Genomic DNA, 19,624 nt, shown 5'->3' on the forward strand with positions numbered 1-19,624 from the left:
ACATTTTTAACATGAGATTGGATTTATAGTCATGCATTTTATTCTGAGATGCAGAAATCTGTTTTCCAAGAAAAATCATTTCTCTAAAATTCACATTATCATATTTGTTGTAGCTTTCTTGTGAAGAATTTTCCCCTAAAATACATTCTAAAATATTTCATATACTTAAATAATTCATTTACAATATTGATGGTGCATTACCTATTCAAAGCAACTGAAATTAATTAGTACTGGTTCAGGAAAATCCAGATACTTCACATTAGACTAACTCAGTAAGCTTGAGAGCAGCTACTTTGTTTTCTTTTTTTTTTCCTAACCTCCCTCAGAGGCCAGAAGTACCTAATAAAGCAGCATTACTAGAGCAATTAAGCAAACAAAAATAGTTTTGTGACTCTAGGATGAGGTGGCACTGGGTGGTTAGAGTTTAGCAAATGCACTGGTATACTGTAAAATGAGTCTGACATTACCAGCAGTGTTACCAAATCAGTACTCAGTAATTCAATGAACTAATCAGCAATCTGTTCCTAGAATCACTTGATTTGTTAAAATTAAAAAAATGGGGTTCATTATTATTTTAATTAAATTAAAGGCTTTAACTGTTATGCAAAGTTACACTTGGAATCAACTGCTTTTTTCTAGTATGTTGATGGGATATTAGTTGTTCTCTTAACTACATATAATCACATTTAAACTGAGTACCATGCATATACTACTCTAGATTCTATGAGTAGGGTTTTGTCATTTTCCCCATTAACTTGCCTGGAGTGATAGCACAGTGGGTAGGGTGTTTGCCTTGCATGCTGTCGACCTGGGTTCAATTCCTCTGTCCCTCTCAGAGAGCCTGGCAAGCTACTAAGAGTATCCCATCTGCATGGCAAAGCTTAGCAAGCTACCCGTGGCATATTCAATATGCCAAAAACAGTAACAAGTCTCACAATAGAGACTTTACTGGTGCCTTCTCGAGCAAAATCGATGAACAATGGGATGACAGTGATACAGTGAACTTGCCAGTTCTATATATTGCAATGTTGCTATGAGAACCCAAATCAGTCTCATCCGTGTAGTAAAGTCATGTAGTTCTAACAGATAACACCATGTATAGACTTTTTCCATTTGTTATTCTGTCTCATCATGTAATTATTGAATATTTTTACCAACTCTATAAGATTAAGTTGATAAAAATATTTCCGCATCATCCTTATTTTATACTTGGTGAAAATTAGACACAAAACTATTATCATGGAATTTTTTGAAATATCACTGTATCACTGTCATCTCGTTATTTGTTAATTTACTTAGCAGGCACCAGTAACGTCTCTATTGCTCCCAGCCCTGAGATTTTAGCAGTCTCTCCTTACTCATCTTTCCCAACAACTGGAGGATCTTTTAGGGTCAGGGGAATGAGACCTATCCTTACTGTTTTTGGCATATCAAATACACCACAGGGAGCTTACCAGGCCCTGACCATGTAGGCGGGGTACTCTTGGTAGCTTGCTATATATATATATATATATATATATATATACACACATATATGCATACATATATGTATATATATATATCACTTGTCATATACATCGCTTGTCATCCTGTTATCCTGTTGATCTCCGATTTACTAGAGCGGGCGCCAGTAATGTCTCCATTCGTCCCTGTTGCGTGCTAGTGTAGCCCAATGGTATCCGCTCATTCCAGGAACACGAAGAGCCTCAAACCGTATATTCAGGGTTTTGATGAAAAAAAATCTGACCATCTTGTAGGTGGTCATTCATACGGTCTTTTGACATCCCGTGGAATCCAGTCTCCTACCTAGTGGATTTCTTCACTGCATGTCCCTTCATGGTCACCATCTGATGTCGGTGGGCCCCATGGGTGACTTATGTGAAGCGGGAAGGAGAAAGATGGTCACTTTCTCCCCAACTGTCTATGCCACCCGGGACTCAGGGTTCCTGTCTTGCCTCGCAGAAAGGAATTTCAGGAGTAGACAGACAGTGAATAAATAGATTTTATTCGGAGAATTTTTAAGGCGTGGAGGGTGAGAGAGAGAGAGAGAGAGAGAGAGAGAGAGAGAGAGAGAATGCGGGCCACAGATGTGCTCAGGTGCCACATGTGCTTGGCCACGTGGGCACATGCAGCACATGGGCTCTGGCAGCATATGCACATAAAATATATTAATTCTGAACTGCTTGCTGAAAGTAGGTAAAGAAACAAACAAGATAACCTCTCAGTATCTGTGTTGTAGACCACAGTACTTAGATGGGAGGGGGTAAGGGGAGAGAGGGTGAGGGAGGGGTAAAGGAAGGAGGAGATGGAGAGAAAGAGAGAAAGAGAGAGAGTGCCTGCCATACAGCCATAGAGGCAGGCTGCAGGATTGAGGGGTGGCGGGAGGGAAACTGGGGCCACTGAAGGTGGGAAATGGACATCCGTGGAGGGATGGGTGTCGGATCATTGTATGACTGAAACCTGATCAGGAACAGCTTTGTAACTATGTATCTCACAATGGCTCAGTTAAAAAATAATTACCTGGCACAGAGGCAGGGCAGGGGAAGGGATGGGTCTGGGAACACTGGTGGTGGAAAATAGGCACGGGTATGGGGATGACTGCTTGATCATTGTATGATTGAAACATATATAAATCCGTAACTGTATCTCATGGTGATTCAATAAAAAAGATAAAATAAAAGTAAAAATAAAAATAAAAATTATACATATATATGCGCACTGTAGAACTGCACTGTCATCCCATTGTTCATTGATTTGCTAGAGCGGGCACCAGTAACATCTCCATTGTGAGACTTGTCATTACTGCTGTTACCTGTTGTTACTGTTTTTGGCATATTGAATACACAATGGTAGCTTTCCAGGCTTTGCTGTGCGGGCGGTACTCTCAGTAACTTGCTGGGCTCTCTGAGAGGGACAGAGGAATCGAACTGGGGTTGGCTGCATGCAAGGCAAATGCCCTACCCGCTGGGCTATGGCTCCAGTCCATATATATATATGTATATATATATGTATATATATATATGTGTGTGTGTGTGTGTGTGTGTGTGTGTGTGTGTATCACTGTCATCCCGTTGCTCATCGATTTGCTCGAGTGAGCATCAGCAACATCTCTGTTGTGAAATTTGTTGTTACTTTTTTTGGCATATCGAATATGCCATGGGTAGCTTGTCAGGCTATGCTGTGTGGGCGAGATACTCTCGGTAGCTTGCCGGGCTCTCAGAGATGGGTGGAGGAACCAAGCCCGGGTCAGCTGCTTGCAAGGCAAATGTCCTACCCACTGTGCTATTGCTCCAGCGATTGTATGTATATACACATACATATGTATGTATGTATATATTAATTCAGGAAATATGAGGGGAGAAAAGAGATATCATGGCCTTCTCAGAGAGAGACAGAGAGAGAGAGCTATGCAGGGTATCCAACCCAAGTTGATGTGTGGACAAACACAAGGAGAAAAAATATGCCCCAAATTAGTAACTATTGTTTTTTGTTTGAGGGCCATATCCAGCTGTTCTTAGGACCCTTTACTCAGGAATTACTCCCAGTGGTACTCAGAGGACCCAATATGGTACAAAAACTGGAATCTAACCCCTCCACTATCTCTCTGGCCTTTACCACATGTTCTTATTGAGCATTCCACAAAAGTAGTACTGTGTTCCTCTTTATGGGCAAACAGTTCTGTGAAAGCAGTGTTGACACTGAGTTATCTTAATGACATAATTTTAACTGCAAAGCAATTTTTAGTATGGAGTTTTGGAATTTGGTGGGAGGACTTTAATTTGTAGAACTTGGTTTCTTTGGCTACTAGTTTTTGGTTATAAGTTTTCACTTATCTTAAAAGTCCTACCAGGATATCTACCAGTGGAACCAATTTGTCCTCAATCGGTATAGTCATACGGTCACAGTGTTCTCTCATATAGAGAAATGTGTGCTTCCACCAATTATTCCCATTTCCCGTCCTTTGAAAGCCAAGTAAGATGCATATGAAACACATACAAGCACACACACACACACACACACACACACACACACTATAGGACAGTAGTTCTAGGTATTCTGTGTGTCATAATAAGGATACAGCACACAAGCATAAGTGGAAATCCTAACTTAAAGGGTCAACAGGATGTCATTTAACATATGACTAAGTGCTGAAAGGAAAAGTCCTTCCAATATTTTTTTTAAAAATTAACTCACAAGCCTGGAGTTCTGTGCACAGTAAGTGCAAAAGTTCTATAATAAAAGACCATCTTGGTTTCTATATAAGCTTACTCTACATGTATCCCTCCTGAACTTGCCATCCTGATGTACGGAGCCACACAGGGTTCTGATCCATCAACAAAGTTTCCTTTCCACATAACTCAATATTGCCAGCTTGATTTTTTTAAGAACATAGCTAAGTATGATTGCTGGAGCCCTCTTCAGTGATATTCCAAAAGATGCCAGGGTTACAGTCATTAAGATATTATAACAGAGAAAAAAAATGGATAGAAGAAATAAAAGTCACAACATTCTAGATATAATATGATTAATTGGTTTTATAGATGTTCCAGGTAAGTGGCTTTATAGGGGTTTCCTCCTTCATTTATACGTGTTGTTTTTCTCTTGCTCATACTCCTATTTGTATGCTTGAATCTGGTGTGGGGAGAAGGTTTTTCTGCCAGGAATCATTTGAATATTATAACATCATTTGTGGGTCATAGTACCATAAACAGATGGGCTATAGGCAGTCTATGAGAAGCATATGTATTTCCCCTGTCAGCACCAGGGCAAGACCACAGGATTTTGTGGGCCTTAGTCTACACACTAGATGTTCCCCACCTGTGATTTGAATAGTCAGACCCATATGTCTGTTAGAAAAATAGCAATGAGAAGGTTTGTGTGATTCATCAACTGTATTGTGAACCATAATGCTCAAAAAGAGAGGGTGAGGTTGAGAATGAGAGTGAGAGTGAGTGGGAGGGTGGGAGGGATGGAGGGAGAGAGGGGGAGAAAGCGAAAGAGGGGGAGGGGGAAGAAAAAGTGTCTGCCAATCTTCCATAGAGGCAGGCTGTGGGTGGGGGTGGGGAAAAACACCGGGGACATATGTGGTGGGAAATATACAATGGTGAAGGGATGGGTGTTGGAACATTATATGGCTAAAACCCAATTATGAACAACTTTGTAACTTCATCTCACACTGATTAATATTTTTAAATGGCAAAGAAATGTTTTGAAAGTGAACTACAAAAAAAGAAAATTTGTGTGAGTGACAGGACTAGTGAAATTTAAAATATCTGCTCCAATTATTTTATTGAATATTTGCTATGTACTAAGTACCCTATCAGGTACCGCTGACACAGAAGAGAGTTATCTCTAGCTCTTTGGCTCTCCTAAAGCTGCTGTTTGGTCTGGGGCTTGTATGTTTACTTTTATTCTCATACCCAACAAACATTAAGCACTCAGTGGCATAAAAGATAAAAATAAAAGAAATTTCTAATAGCACGTGCCTTCAACCTTGCAAAGCATGGAAGAGAACTCACAAGTTCCTAAAAGCACTTCTGGAATCCAAGGCACTCTGAAGTTTGCAGAATCATTTCTCTTCCTACCAACTACTGTTTTTCTCTCTTAGCATTCTTTATGGTTTACAAAGTCTAACTCTGACATTCTATTCAGTAAGTTTCAGAATGTATTCCTTAAATATTTTCCCACTGGTTCTGTTGTTGATTTCCAAAACATTCCTTACATCTATTAATTCTTCATTGGCAACTGCCTCCATTCAGAACATAAGCTTTCTGCAACCACTTCTAACATCTCTTCTGGCTTCCTTGGCATCTCAGCTCTACTTTACATTACAAATATAAAGATGTCTTACGTTGCATTTACTATCATCAATGGATCTCTATCACCCACATAATCTTCAGCTAAAGGACTTTAGTCAGGATTCGTGTAGTCCTCAAGTATTGAGCACAATACACCATTTAACTGAGGTCCATGATATAAGATGACCTTTATGTTTACCTTATGTCCTGAGCTGAACAAATCAATGTTTTTAATGTCCTTAAGTCATTTGCAATATTCTACTCCTTGTTTTCCAGTTTCTTATTTTCCATGTTTTTATCCTATTGACTGGAACATGAGATTCCTTCATAAGATTCCATATTTGGTAATATCTGTATTCTTCACAACACTCAGTGGACTCTAATACATACATCTACATTCAAAGATATAGGAGAGAATTCAATGGAAGGAATGGAATGTTAAATGCTTTAGTAGGATTACACTTAAGCTTGCTTTTTACATGAACATCTAGATAACTTTTAAGGTCACCAGAAGACGTTATTTTGCAATCTTGGAAACCCACCTGTTTGAGATTAACTATGTTTAGAGGTATGAACTGATGACTGTACTTCTAGAGGTTATTTTGTTTATATCAATCAATGCTTAACATAGAATACTAACTCAGAATATAGTGCACATTCATACCTGAAAATTCTAATAACTTGCATTATAAGGTCTTTGTTGATATCCTTACTAAGCCAATGTAGCAAATGCGAAAGTTTAAATCTCTCCAAAGAACTAAGAATGAGCTACTAAACTATGCTCTAATCTTCATCTAAGTCTAACTGTAGTGAGAACAAAGATTCCTCAGTCAAATATTTTCCTATTGATTAAAATACCCTCTGAAATACAAAACCTCCATCTCCTTGATGGGTGTTCAAGCCCAAAACAGCCATTTGCTCCTCAATAACACTACATGTCATACAAAGAAAATCCATTCATTCCTAATCAACATATTAATGAAGTCTGCCTCCTAAGAAATAACTAACCAGAATTACTCCTCACAGTCCTTCCCAAGGGGAATGCGATGTTCAGCTTGTTCACACATAATCATTTTTGACTGACTCAGAGCTAAAGCAAAGCTATCACTTCTCTGCCCAATGCAATGGCCATGTACACTGAATGGCCTATTCCGATTTTTGCAGCAAACTAAAGTATTCCCAGTTACCTCTTTTTAACCACTTTTGCCTCACTAAATAGTCAGCATCAATATGGGATCAATCATTTTAACCTGCCTAATCGGCAGATTCATTCCAAGCAACATCTCCATGACATTTTGAAGTAGTTGGAGGTCTAGTTTGGCTCATAATAAAATTAAATTAAAATGAAGATAGTAAAGGGCCGTATTGCAGAATATAGCAAAACATAGAAAAGCATATCTTCAACGGACTGGAGCTATAGTACAGTGGGTAGGGCGTTTGCCTTGCACGCGGCCAACCTGGGTTTGACTCCTCCATCCCTATCAGAGAGCCCAGCAAGCTACTGAGAGTATCCCACCCACACGGCAGAGCCTGGCAAGGTACCCATGGCTTATTCTATGTGCCAAAAACAGTAACAAGAAGTTTCACAACGGAGATGTTACTGGTGCCCGCTCAAGCAAATCGATGAACAACGGGATGACAGTGCTACAGTGCTACAGTACTATCTTCAATATTCATGGTGAACATTCTAGATTTCAAAGGATTTTTATTTTACAGAAAGAGGTAGTAAGTGATGAGAGTAAAGAAACACCCTCTTAACTCAGCAGAATTTAAATCAATTTCCAATAACAAAATCTGCATTGTATCTAAAATTTGGTTACCTGTAATCTCTTAGGGGAAATAGGCTTATTCAAGGATTTATTCTCTACCAAAACTACAAAAGCTCAATGTTTTATCCAGTGAAGTTGGTGAAGTATTGCCGGTGGTGTTGGGTAGGTCTCTTTGGGGATTACTCCAATGCTACTGATGTATTTTGTTGTCAGGAAACATTTCCTTATTTTCACTCACTTAACTTTCCCAGGAAGACAAGCTGAAAAGTCAATCAACTCCTGTTTAAATAAGACTTTGTTCTGAACTAGATATCTAAAGAAAGAAGACTTATCTCTTCTTTCTCAAAAAGGCAAAGAATAGTTTAAAAGGTACACGCTCTTCGTGTATACTTTCAAGACAATATATGCTTCACATTTAAATAATTTCAACTCTTTCATAAATGGTTCAATTTTCTTCATTATCATTGCACTGCAATTACTTCATGTAATAAAAGAACATGTTCTCAAGTGTTATGCTCTCTCGTCTGTCTTCGCCTTGTCTTAATTTTATAAAAACTGAACTGAACTTCAACATTTAGAGTAGAAGCCAGTCTCACTCTAAGCCTGCAAACCAATTCCTTCTGTTTCTCTTTAGGCACTTACATGAATAAGTCACAGATATAAAAGATTATATCATCAACTGGAATATAATTCTGTTGCTTTTTATCCCTAGTATTCTCTTAAAGCAATTTCATTCTCATCAGAAATGGCATATTTTAAAGTAATAGACAATCTATTCAAATTTTATGACAATATTAGTCAAATATTTTCCATTTCATTCACTCAGTATCTTCCAAGGCAAAGTACAAAACATTTCAGTGCACTGTCAGAATATAAAGAGTCTGTAGGGCTCATTTAACCTTAATGAAGGGTCTGTTAGGTTTCTAACTGAAAGCTTTCCTTGTAGCTGCCCTGAATCACTCAAACTACAGTGACCTTACTATTCTGTAGTCTTCACTGAGTAACCCTGCTTCCTGTCTTTCTCCTTAAATATTATGTGCCAACATCTCTCACTCTGATAGTGGTCCTGGGTTACCCTTGCCTCTTGCAGAAATGCCTAGTTCAAAAATAACTGAAACACAAACACTGTGTCTGGTAGGCACACCAGAAACCAACTGGTTTAACACTTTCATGCAAAGTGAAGACTTGGGGACCTGGGGAGCTTGAACAACGTCTGAAAAGCATACATTTTGTTAATAGTAAAGCTGGAACAAGGCTGGAGTGATAGCACAGCGGCAGGGCGTTTGCCTTGCATGCGGCCGACCTGGGTTTGATTCCTCCGCCCCTCTCGGAGAGCCTGGCAAGCTACCAAGAGTATCTTGCCCACACTGCTCAGCCTGGCAAGTCACCCGTGACATATTCTATATGCCAAAACAGTAACAACAAGTCTCACAATGGAGATGTTACTGGTGCCTGCTTGAGCAAATTGATGAGCAATGGGATGACAATGACAGTGAAAGCTGGGATAGTCCTCAAGCTTCCAGAACTGAGAAGGCTGTCTAAGGTTGGGGTCCTCCCCCAACAGATCCTTCTTCATGAATTTGGGGACAGAGAGGAGGAAGGGATCTTAAGAGGCAAAATGTCTGGGTAGGAACGTGTGACCGATTACATCATGGACTTAGGAACTGCGATAATCTTGAAAAGGCTGCTTAAAGCACCAGGATGCTAGGGAATTTCTCCAGAAGCCCAGTTTGCCTTTGGTGAAGAACCATGCTGGTGGCAGCACCACCACTTCCTGCCCACACTCGAAGTGCTGAGACTCTCCTGTGTCCAACTTGTACCTCAGCAGACAGAATCCTGTGACACATACAAAAATTGTAACCAGCTACAAGCACAGACCAAGAAGAGATATCAGGGACATAGAGCCACATTGGAAAATCAGTCAAGTTTCAGAACCAGGAACAAGGCTTAATTGCTTTATCTGAAGTTCAACTAAAGTTTCGTCTAAACATTATGATGAAATCGAAGCTTTAGTTTCCTCCAAATGACACAGTACATAGAAATTGCAGAGCAATACAAATCGTTAAACTCTTAAACTAGTCTTTTATTTTTTCCCTTTTGTGGGGGTGGGGGTTGGGGGTGGGGGTCTATCCCACACCCAGAAGTGTTCAGGGTTTATTCCTGGCTCTCTGCTCATGGATGGAGACCATACGCTGTGTGAAGGATTGGACCAGGGTCAGTCACATGAAGGTGTCAGACAAGCACTTCACCCCTGTACTACCTCTCAAGGCATGCCAAAGTGATGTAAAAACAGGTTTTGGGCAACAAATTTAAGGACTACACCAATTTGTCATTGAAAACTGAAAAGCTTCTGTTTTTTTGGTTTCGGGGTCATACCTTGTGATGCTCAAGACTTACTGCTTGTTCTGTACTCGGAGAGCACTCCTGACAGTACTTAGGGGGCTGTATGCGGTACCAGGAATCAAATCAGGGTCATCTAGGTACAGCAAATGCACCTCATCCCCTCTACAGTCTCTTCAACATATGGCCTAAAACTCTTTAAATAAGAAATTAATGAGGGAGGTTATGAAGACAGGATTCTTCATCTGCATGGAGGTACTCTGAGGCTGGCTATATGGAACCCCAAAATCAACAAAGCTGGAAGTATGATATCCAAACTGCAATCACAATCTCGATCACAAAATCCCCGTTAATCATCGATTTCTTGAGCGGGCTCAGTAACCTCTCCATTTGTCCTTTACCTGAGATCTTAGAAGTCTCTCTCGACTCGGGCCTCCCAAGGATGTCGCACTGGAGGCTCTTTCAGGGTCAGGGGAATGGGATCCAGCTTGTTACTGGATTTAGCATATGAATACACCATGGGAAGGCTGTCCCATGTGGGCAGGAAACTCTCAGAAGTTTGTCAGTTTCTCCCAGAGGGAGAAGTAGGCTACAAGATATCACGCGGCCGCAAAGCAGCCACACACTTCTGGGAGCTCACTTTTAAGTCTCTGGATGTTAGCCGTTGATGGAATTACACACACCTGGGTTCCTCTGCCGGTACTTTCATGTGTAAGGTCTGTCCTAACATGTGGAGAGGAGCCTTGAGCATGGCTGTAGCTAGGTTCCAGTGGTCTTTAGCCACTGGAAGCTCTGATCGGGGTGGGGAGGGAAGCTGGAGCCCATCCTCTCCAAGAGGCCCCGGGGAAGACAGCCAGGCGTGTGGGCAAGAGACTCTCTGCTCTCTAAACTGCAATAGCTCAACTTAAAATGCATGCCTTTGCAGGAGGCAGGCTAGAATGTGGAGAATAACTGGAAACACTGATGGGGGGAAGTTGACACTGATGGTAGGATTGGTGTAGGAACACTGTATGCCTGAAATTCAACTACAAATAACTTCATAAAGCATGGTGCCTTAATTCAAAAAGTAAACAGTATAAAGAAGGAAAATGAGGATGGGTGAGGTGGATACTTGGGAAATCCAAGTTGAGGAAACATGTATTTTCTGTCAAAGCTACAACTCCAAACATCACACATTATTATCAAGAGAGCTGTGTGGTTAAAATTCAAGACAAAATTCTGGACCCCAGTAAAACACAAATTTCAGATCGGAACTAAATAATTTGAAATGCAAGAGTAGAAATCCCTACAGAGACTCTCTTCCAGAAAACCAAAACCAAAAAGCAATTAGAAATAAACAACTGGCGCTACCTCTGATTTTCATTTTGTTCTGTTTTTTGGCCCTACCCAGCGGCACTGAGGGTGTACTCATGGTTTTACACTCAGGGGTCACTCCAGGAAGTGTATGGAAGATCATCTGGGGTGAGAGAGATTTAACCCAGGTTGGCCTCATGCTAAGCAAGTGTTCCCTGCTGTAGTATTGCTCTGGTGTATATGTGAAGTTTAATACAATTTAACTAGTCTTTGCTGTGTTATTTCTGCTAAATCTGACAACTTTTTATCATGGAATAGCCATGACATTTTACAAAGCCCAGACAATGCCATGTTCCTACAATAAACTTCATAAGTGGTTGGACAGTGGTTAATAGAAAGAAGTACCCTCAAAATTTTAGAACAGAAATATCCTTTTTCAAATCCTAATCACAGAAACAAAAAAAAACACTTTCAGCAAGTGGGGAGCATAATTATAAATGTACAAATAAACAAGAAGATGGATATGCGAACATTGACAGAGGCTATCTTTCATAGGAAAGCACCATTACAGGTGTCAATTTTTCAACAAGCTTGACCTGCTTCAAGACATTATGAATTGAAGATAAAGACATGCTAAAAAATAATCTTGTCTCATTAGTTCAATTTGCATTGCAGGTAATCCCTATGAGACTCTCTTCCAGAAAACCAAAACTTCAATAAATCACATACCTGACATTTTTTTCCAAGAATATGGTTTAATTTTTTTAAGATAAAAAACTGGGCTAAACTCTGCTGGAATATATCAGAATTTTGAAAAGCAGGAGGTAGAAATTCTTTCTCTGCATATAAGAACTTTAAGTCTTTTCAATCTCTAAGTGTGCTACGGGTGTATAAATGTATTCACATGTATGAATAATACACACATGCATATAGCTTGTTTTCCACTAAAATAACACAAAATACACAAACCTTATGCTGTTGTACTTGGCGTTTTAGATCCTCAAGATCAGGTCCAAGGGGCTCCTTCTCCATTTTCCTTGTTCTCTCCTCTGTTGCTGTTAGCCAGTCATTTAATTCTTTCAGTTGCTGATTTTGGAGATCCATTAGAACCTTATGTAAACTGAAAAAGAGAAAGACGTCCATTATTAACGCTAGCAAAGCAACTGTACTACGATTAAAACTACAACGAGTAAAACTGTTGACATTTATAATTCATGGTGTGCTCACATGGCTTGACATCTGTTAAGCATTTAAGAAAGAAAATATGTTGAATCCACAATCGATTATGTCTGGTTATTCTTCTCTGACATTATCATTAACATATCACAGGATTCCCAAAATTGCATATCATTTAAATGTGAGCATGCTAACTAAAGTGCAGTTACTTTCAGGTAGCTGAGCTAGCCGTAATATTTTGGCAATTATGTGTTTATCTATCAATCATTTAAATACATGTGATGATTAAAGGTGGGCACAAACCTGTGTCCCTCTTCCCATAAGGACAAGGAGTCTACTTCCCATCTTTATGAAAATGGACTGGCCTAGGGATTTATATTGCCCAACAGAATGGGCAATAGAATGTTTCAGAAATAACAGAGCACCTGTCCCATGAATAGGCTATAAGAAAATAGGTTGAATTTGAATTTGTTTTCTTGAAATCCATCTGCCATGCTAATAAGATGAGTAGGTCATAATACTGAATGATTAAAGACTACATTGAGAGTGACCGTAGATAAAATGCTGTATTAGAAGGTGATATTCCTGTGGCATTCATCTCAGTGAATGACCCCAGCTACAGTACAATCACAGAACCACTACCTAGAGCAGCCCTGTCTAATGTTCTAATCTACAGAATCATGATGTCACTGCTTATTAGTAAGCCGCTAAGTTAGAAAGGCAGTTGTTATTCAGAAGTAGATATGAGAGATGGTGAATTTCAAGGGTAGAGGTAAAGTCCTATGGCTTGCATCTGCAGCCTGCTTATGTGCCCAGAAGCAAGCACTTAAACCTTATCAATTATAAATTCACTATCAGGGACATGGGATGATGTCTACCCTGCCATTCACACAACCCCATAGTGAGGATATAAATTTAAAATTATACATCATTCATTTAGACAAAATTCTAGGGACTAAAATGAAAAATGCTAGTACCTATTTTAAGATAAGAATTATTTATGAATGCATGCTTAAAGCATTATTGGAAACTAGTACACTGCAGGTGTTCTTAAACTTTTTCCACTTTCAACACCATTTTGTCTAATAAAGTTTTACACAACTCTAAGCATGTATTAGATGTACAAATCAAACAATTACTGATAATAAAACTTGAATTTATTATTAAAATGTGGTGCAACCCCTACAATCAATTTTGAGACCACGGGGAGTTGCAACCCACAGTTTGCAATATAGGGTATGCTGAACACTAACATTATGAGATCAATATTATGAAGAAATAACAATTTGACTTACAAATATACTAATATGATTTGTCAAATTTTTTTCAGAGATTGCCACTCACATAAAACACACACAAACCTGAGTTAAAAATAATATAGATGATAGAAATTATATCAGTCATCTGTTCAGATCATGATACAGAATCAAAGAATAAAATCAAACACCTCAAATTAAACAGCTGACTACTGAAGAACAAGTGGGTTAGAGAGGATATTAAAGAGGAAATAAAAAGATTCCTGGAAACAAATGAGAATTAGGACACAAGCTACCAGAACTTTTGGGACAGAGCAAAAGCAGTGTTAAGAGGAGAGTTGATAGCTCTGCAATCATTCATTTGGAAGGAAGAAAGGGCCCACATAAATAACTGAACCTCACAGCTTAAGATCTTAGAAAATGATGAACAAAAGAGGCGAACAAGTAAGGAGGAAGGCAATTACAAAACTTAGAGTAGAAATCAATGAGCTGGTATCCCAAAAAAAAAAAAACAGTACAAAAGATCAACGAAACCAAGAGCTAGTTCTTTTAGAAAATAAACAAGATCGATAAACCACTAGTGAACTTAACAAAGAAACAGAGAGAGATAAACCTAACAAAAACTGAATCAGGAATGCAAAGTGGGATATCACAACAGAAACTACAGAAATCCATAGGATCATCAGAGATTACTTTGAAAAACTTTATGGCACATAACAAGAGAATCTTGAAGAAATGGATAAATTTCTGGACTCTTATAACCTCCCAAGGCTGAACCAAGAAGATTTGGATTACCTGAATAGGCCTATCACCATGAAGGAAATTGAAATGGTAATCAAAATATTTCCCAAGAACAAAAGCCCAGGCCCAAATGGATTCACTAGTGAATTTTTTAAAACCTTTAAAAAATCAGGGCCTCTGCCAATTCTCTTCAAACACTTTCATGAAATTGAAGAAACATAAACATTCCAAACAGTTTCTATGATTCAAATATCAGCCTCATACGCAAAACAGACAGAGACACCAAAAAAAATTACAGATCAATATCCCTGATGAACACAGATGCAAAGATCCTCAAAATACTAGCAAATAGAGTCCAAGAACTCTTCAAAGAGCTCATACACCATGACCAAGTAGCATTCATCCCTGGGAGGCAAGGATGGTTTAACATTCATAAGTCAATAAGCATAATAAACCATATCAATAAAGAAAAGATAAAACCACATGATCATTTTAATAGATGCAGAAAAAGCTTTTGACAAGATCCAACACCTGTTCATAATAAAATGCTCAAAAAAATGGAAGTTGAAGGAACTTTCCGCAATATAGTCAGTCATTGACCACAAGCCCAAAACAAAAATTATCCTCAATGGGAAAAAAATAAAGCTTTCCCTCTAATCTCAGGCACAAATCAAGATTGCCCACTCTTGCCACTTCTATTCAACATAGTATTGGAAGTACTTGCCATAGCAATTAGGCAATACAAAGATATCAATAGCATCCAGATAGGAAAGGAAGAAGTCAAGCTCTCACTATTTGCAGATTACATGATACTTAGAGAATCCTAAAGACAGTACAGAAAAGTTCCTAGAAACAATAGGTTTGTATAGTAGTGGCAGGTTAGAAATAGCAATACCCAGAAGTCCATGGCTTTAAAATATACAAATAATGAAATAGAGAGATTTTAGGAAAACAATACCACTGACAACCATGCCTCAGAAAATCAAGTACCCTGGAATCAGTTTAACTAAAGAGGTGAAGGATGTATACAAAGAAAAGTAAAAACACTACTTCAAGAAATAAAAGAGGAACAGAGGAAATGTAAAAACATCCTTTGTTCACAGATTGGGAGGATTAACATTGTCAAAATGGCAATATTCTCCAAAGCATTATATAGATTCAATGCAGTCCCCTATAAGCATGCCAATGACTTTTTTCAAAGAATTAGATCAAACACTCCTGAAATTCATATGGAACAACAACCCACCACAAATAGCTAAAGCAATCCTTGTGAGAAAGATGGGAGGCATCACCTTCCCCAACTTCAAACTGTACTATAAAGCAATAGTAATTGAAAGAGCATGGTATTGGAATAAAGACAGACCTGAAGGTCAATGGAACAGAGTTGAATATCTTGACACTGTCCTTCAAGTACATGATTACCTAATATTGATAAAGGAACAATAAATATAAATATGGAGCAAGGAAAGCCACTTCAACAAGTGGTGCTGGGAAAACTGGACAGCTACATGCAAGCCAAAAAACTGAACTCATAGCTCTTTCTAACCCAAGGCAAAATAGCCAGATTGAAATGGATTAAAGACCTTAATGTCAGACCTGAATCCATAGATACATGGAAGAAAATGTGGGCAGAACTTTCCTTGTCATTGAAGCTAAAAGCCTCTTCAAAGATGAAATACCACTGATCAAGCAAGTGAAAATAAAGATTAACAAATGGTACTACATTAAACTAAACAGTGTCTCCACCTGGAAAGAGACCATGACCAAGATACAAAGATAGCCCACAGATTGGAAAAAATTATTTTCACAATACCAATTTAGTAAGGGGTTAATCTTCAAAATATATAAGGCACTGGTATAACTTTACAAGAAAAAATGCAACCCCATCAAAAAATGAGGGAAAGAATGAACAGAAACATTCTCAAAAAAGAAATACAAATGGTGAAAAGACACATAAAAATGCTCTACATTGCTAATCATCAGGGACATTTAAATAAAAAAAACAATAAGATATCATCTCACACACAGAGACTGACTGACACACATCAAAAAGATTAAGAATAACCAATGTTGGAATGGAAGAAGGCAGAAACGGACTCTTCATCATTGTTGGTGGGAATGCTGACTGGTCCAGCCTTTTTGGAAAACAATATGGGAATTTCTCAAAAAGCTAGAAAATGAGCTTCCATAAGACCCAGCAAAATCACTTCTGGGAAAATTCTCTGGGGGCCCCAAAACGCAGAGCAGAAATGCTATCTGTACTTTTATGTTCATTGCAGCACTATTCACAATAGCTAGAATCTGGAAACAAACTGAGTGCCCAGGAACAGATGACTGATTAAAGATATCATGGTACATCTACAAAATGGAATACTATGCAGCTGTTAGGAAACTTAAGTTATGAAATTTGCTTATAAACAGATGGACATGGAGAATATCACACTGACTGAAATGAGTCAAAAGGAGAGGGGTATACGTAGAATGATTAGACTCATTTGTGGGATATAAAATCATAATATGAAACCAATATCCAAGGACAGTAGAAACAGGGACCAGGAGGACTGGTCCATGGTTGGAAGCCAGCCTCAGGTGCTAAGGACAAAGGCAGATGGGATAGTGAAGGGACCACTATGACAATGATAGTTGGAAATGATTGTTTTACATAAGAGCTGCGTGATGAAAACAGGTAAAGGAACAAACATGATGACCTCTCAGTAACTGTAATGCAAAGTAAAATACCCCAAAGGGGAGAGAGAAAAAGGAGTGGGAGAGAGAGAGAGAGAAGCAATGCGCTTCCCATAGAGACAGGCTGGGAGGATGGAAACTGGGGACATTGGGGGTGGGAAATATACATTTTAGGAGGGTGTTGGCACACTGTATGACTGAAACCTGATCAAAGTCAGCTTTGTAACTCTGTATCTCATGGTGATTCAATTGGAAAATAATAAATAATATGGAATACAGGATGGAGAGACAGTACAGAAGCCAAGGTGTGTATTTCCTTGTAAGTCTCCAATCCCATTTCAATCCACAACACCTCATACTGTCCTCCAAACATGGTCAGAAGTGACCCCTGCGCACAGATGCAAGAATAAGTCCTGAGTACACAGTGTGTGGTCCAAAATCCAAAATTATTACATAATTTGAATTATACCACTTAATTGCACACACAAAAAAGACAGGGGCCAGGGTGAGTGGGCCATGACTGGAAGCTTGCTGCAAGTATGTGGAGGGCAGTTAGGATACAGAAGGGGCCAGTATGACAATAATTGGAAGTGGTCACTTTGAACAAGAGCTGAATGCTGACAGTATGTAAAGGTTATGTATAATAACTTTTCAGTATCTGTATTGCAAACTATAATGCTCAAAAGGTTGGAGGGAAGAAGTAGGGAGGGAGAGAGAGAGAGAGAGAGGCGTCTGCTAAAGAGAAGCAGGCAGGGGGTTGACAGAGGGTAACTGGGACATTGGTGGTGGTAAAAGTACATTGGTGAAGGGTCAGATGTGGGTGCATTGTATGACTGAAACCCAATCATGAAAAACATTGTAACTGTATATCTCATTGTGATTCAATTAAAATTAATTAAAAAAAGACTGCACCATTTATTATCCTTTAAGATTTCATAGGTACAGTTCCCCTGGGACCCATTAAAATCAGAAATCTATGACATGAGCTTTCAGTTACCAAATAGAAAACATATACATCTCCTATTTTTTTTAAATAGGAAACAACATGGATGAAACATCTATTTAAGTGAAAGAAAAATTACAAAGTTACAAGTTGCTAGTTGTCTTTTAGACAATGAACATCATCCTGGCATTGAAAAGCACCTAAATATATCACATTATTGGTTCCGTCTATCCCTTGGAGCCAACCTGATAATGATTTTCTGAGAGTTGTTGGCAATATTACTCCTCACATTTGCTGTTTTTCCTGCCCAGTTTGTCATTTCATTAAGCTAAAATCTCACATTTTGAGAACCAAAGGGGAAAAAAATCACATTACTTACACTTGAAGAAGTGTTTCCAGTCTAATACACATTTGTTAGAATAATAAAGGATTTTACTTTTTAAATATTTGCTTTTTTGCTTTTGAACACTTGATTTAAAAGACCTACTGGTTTCCTTACATAAACGCTCCGGGATTGCTCCCACAGGGGCTCGGACCTGGGTCTCCTGCATTCAAACCAAATTCACTGAATCTAAACTCACTGGCTTGGAAACTTTCAGAGAGATAGTTATGGCAACAATACAATTAATAAGAGGAAATCATTATGATTTAATTTCCATACATTTCAGAAGGGACACAGTAAGAGGAGCCAAGGTGATTAAATGTCATCAGGAATTGCAGAACAAACCTTAGAATTAGTAGGTAGTGCAAGAGCCGAGGTGCCTGCTTTGCATGCAGCTTCCCTGGACCCAGATTTGAGACCAGGCACTGCCTCTGGTCCACTGAGTCACTCCAGGAGCAATCCCTGAGTAGAACTGGGTGTGTCAAAGAAAGATCAAACAAAAGGGGGCTAGAGAGATAGCACAGCAGGTAGGGCTCTTGTCTTGCAATAGGCCAGCCCAGATTCAATCACTGATACCCCATATGGTCCCCTGAAACCTGCCAATAATACAGTCTGAGCACTGCCAGCTGTGGCCCAAAAACAACAGCAAAAAAGGAAAGTGAAAACTCAGGAGCAGGTTCATCGAACATGTGATTGTCAGTACCTGCTATATAGCTGGGTTAGGCCCTTTCTTCTATACAGCTGGCTTTCTAGGGATGTGAACCTGCCAATAATATATAGCACATCAGGGTGCATCATACCCTTAATCATACAACTAAATTGGGTCCATGTGGCTTAAGGAAAGGGGCTTTTAATATTTTTTAATTTTTAAATTTTTTTAAAAATTATTTATTTTTTTTAAATACTATTGTTTCCAGAACTCTTAACGCTGGAGAAGAGGAGTGAAGAGAAAGTCCTAGAGGCTTTTAAGATAGAAATGCCATCTGTACAAAGGCCCTGAGGCAGCAAGGACCAGGGAGATTAGAGAATGGAAGATTTCTGGAGATCAACCTGAAAAAAAGTATCATTTCATATTTACTTATTTCATTAGTTATGTATTTGGTCACAAATGGCAGTGCTCAGGGCTTACTTCTGGCTCGGTACTCGGAGTTCTGTTCCTGGCATGGCTTGCAGAACCTGGCATGGCTTACACAACACTGAGTCTCAAATCTGGGTCAGCGACATGCAAGACCAACACGACG

At 38.9% G+C, this 19,624-nt stretch overlaps 1 protein-coding gene across 1 annotated transcript in view; it reads right to left on the reverse strand.

The window, feature by feature from the left end:
• DMD (dystrophin) overlaps positions 1-19,624 on the reverse strand; it is a 2,715,231-nt gene that overhangs the window by 1,601,997 nt on the left and 1,093,610 nt on the right. Inside the window, exon 13 of the mRNA XM_055122927.1 lies at positions 12,170-12,320. Coding sequence (XP_054978902.1) covers positions 12,170-12,320 — 151 coding nt within the window. The remainder of the gene's footprint in view (positions 1-12,169; positions 12,321-19,624) is intronic.

This window comes from Sorex araneus, chromosome X, assembly GCF_027595985.1.
Source record: "Sorex araneus isolate mSorAra2 chromosome X, mSorAra2.pri, whole genome shotgun sequence".
Lineage (NCBI taxonomy): Eukaryota > Metazoa > Chordata > Mammalia > Eulipotyphla > Soricidae > Sorex > Sorex araneus.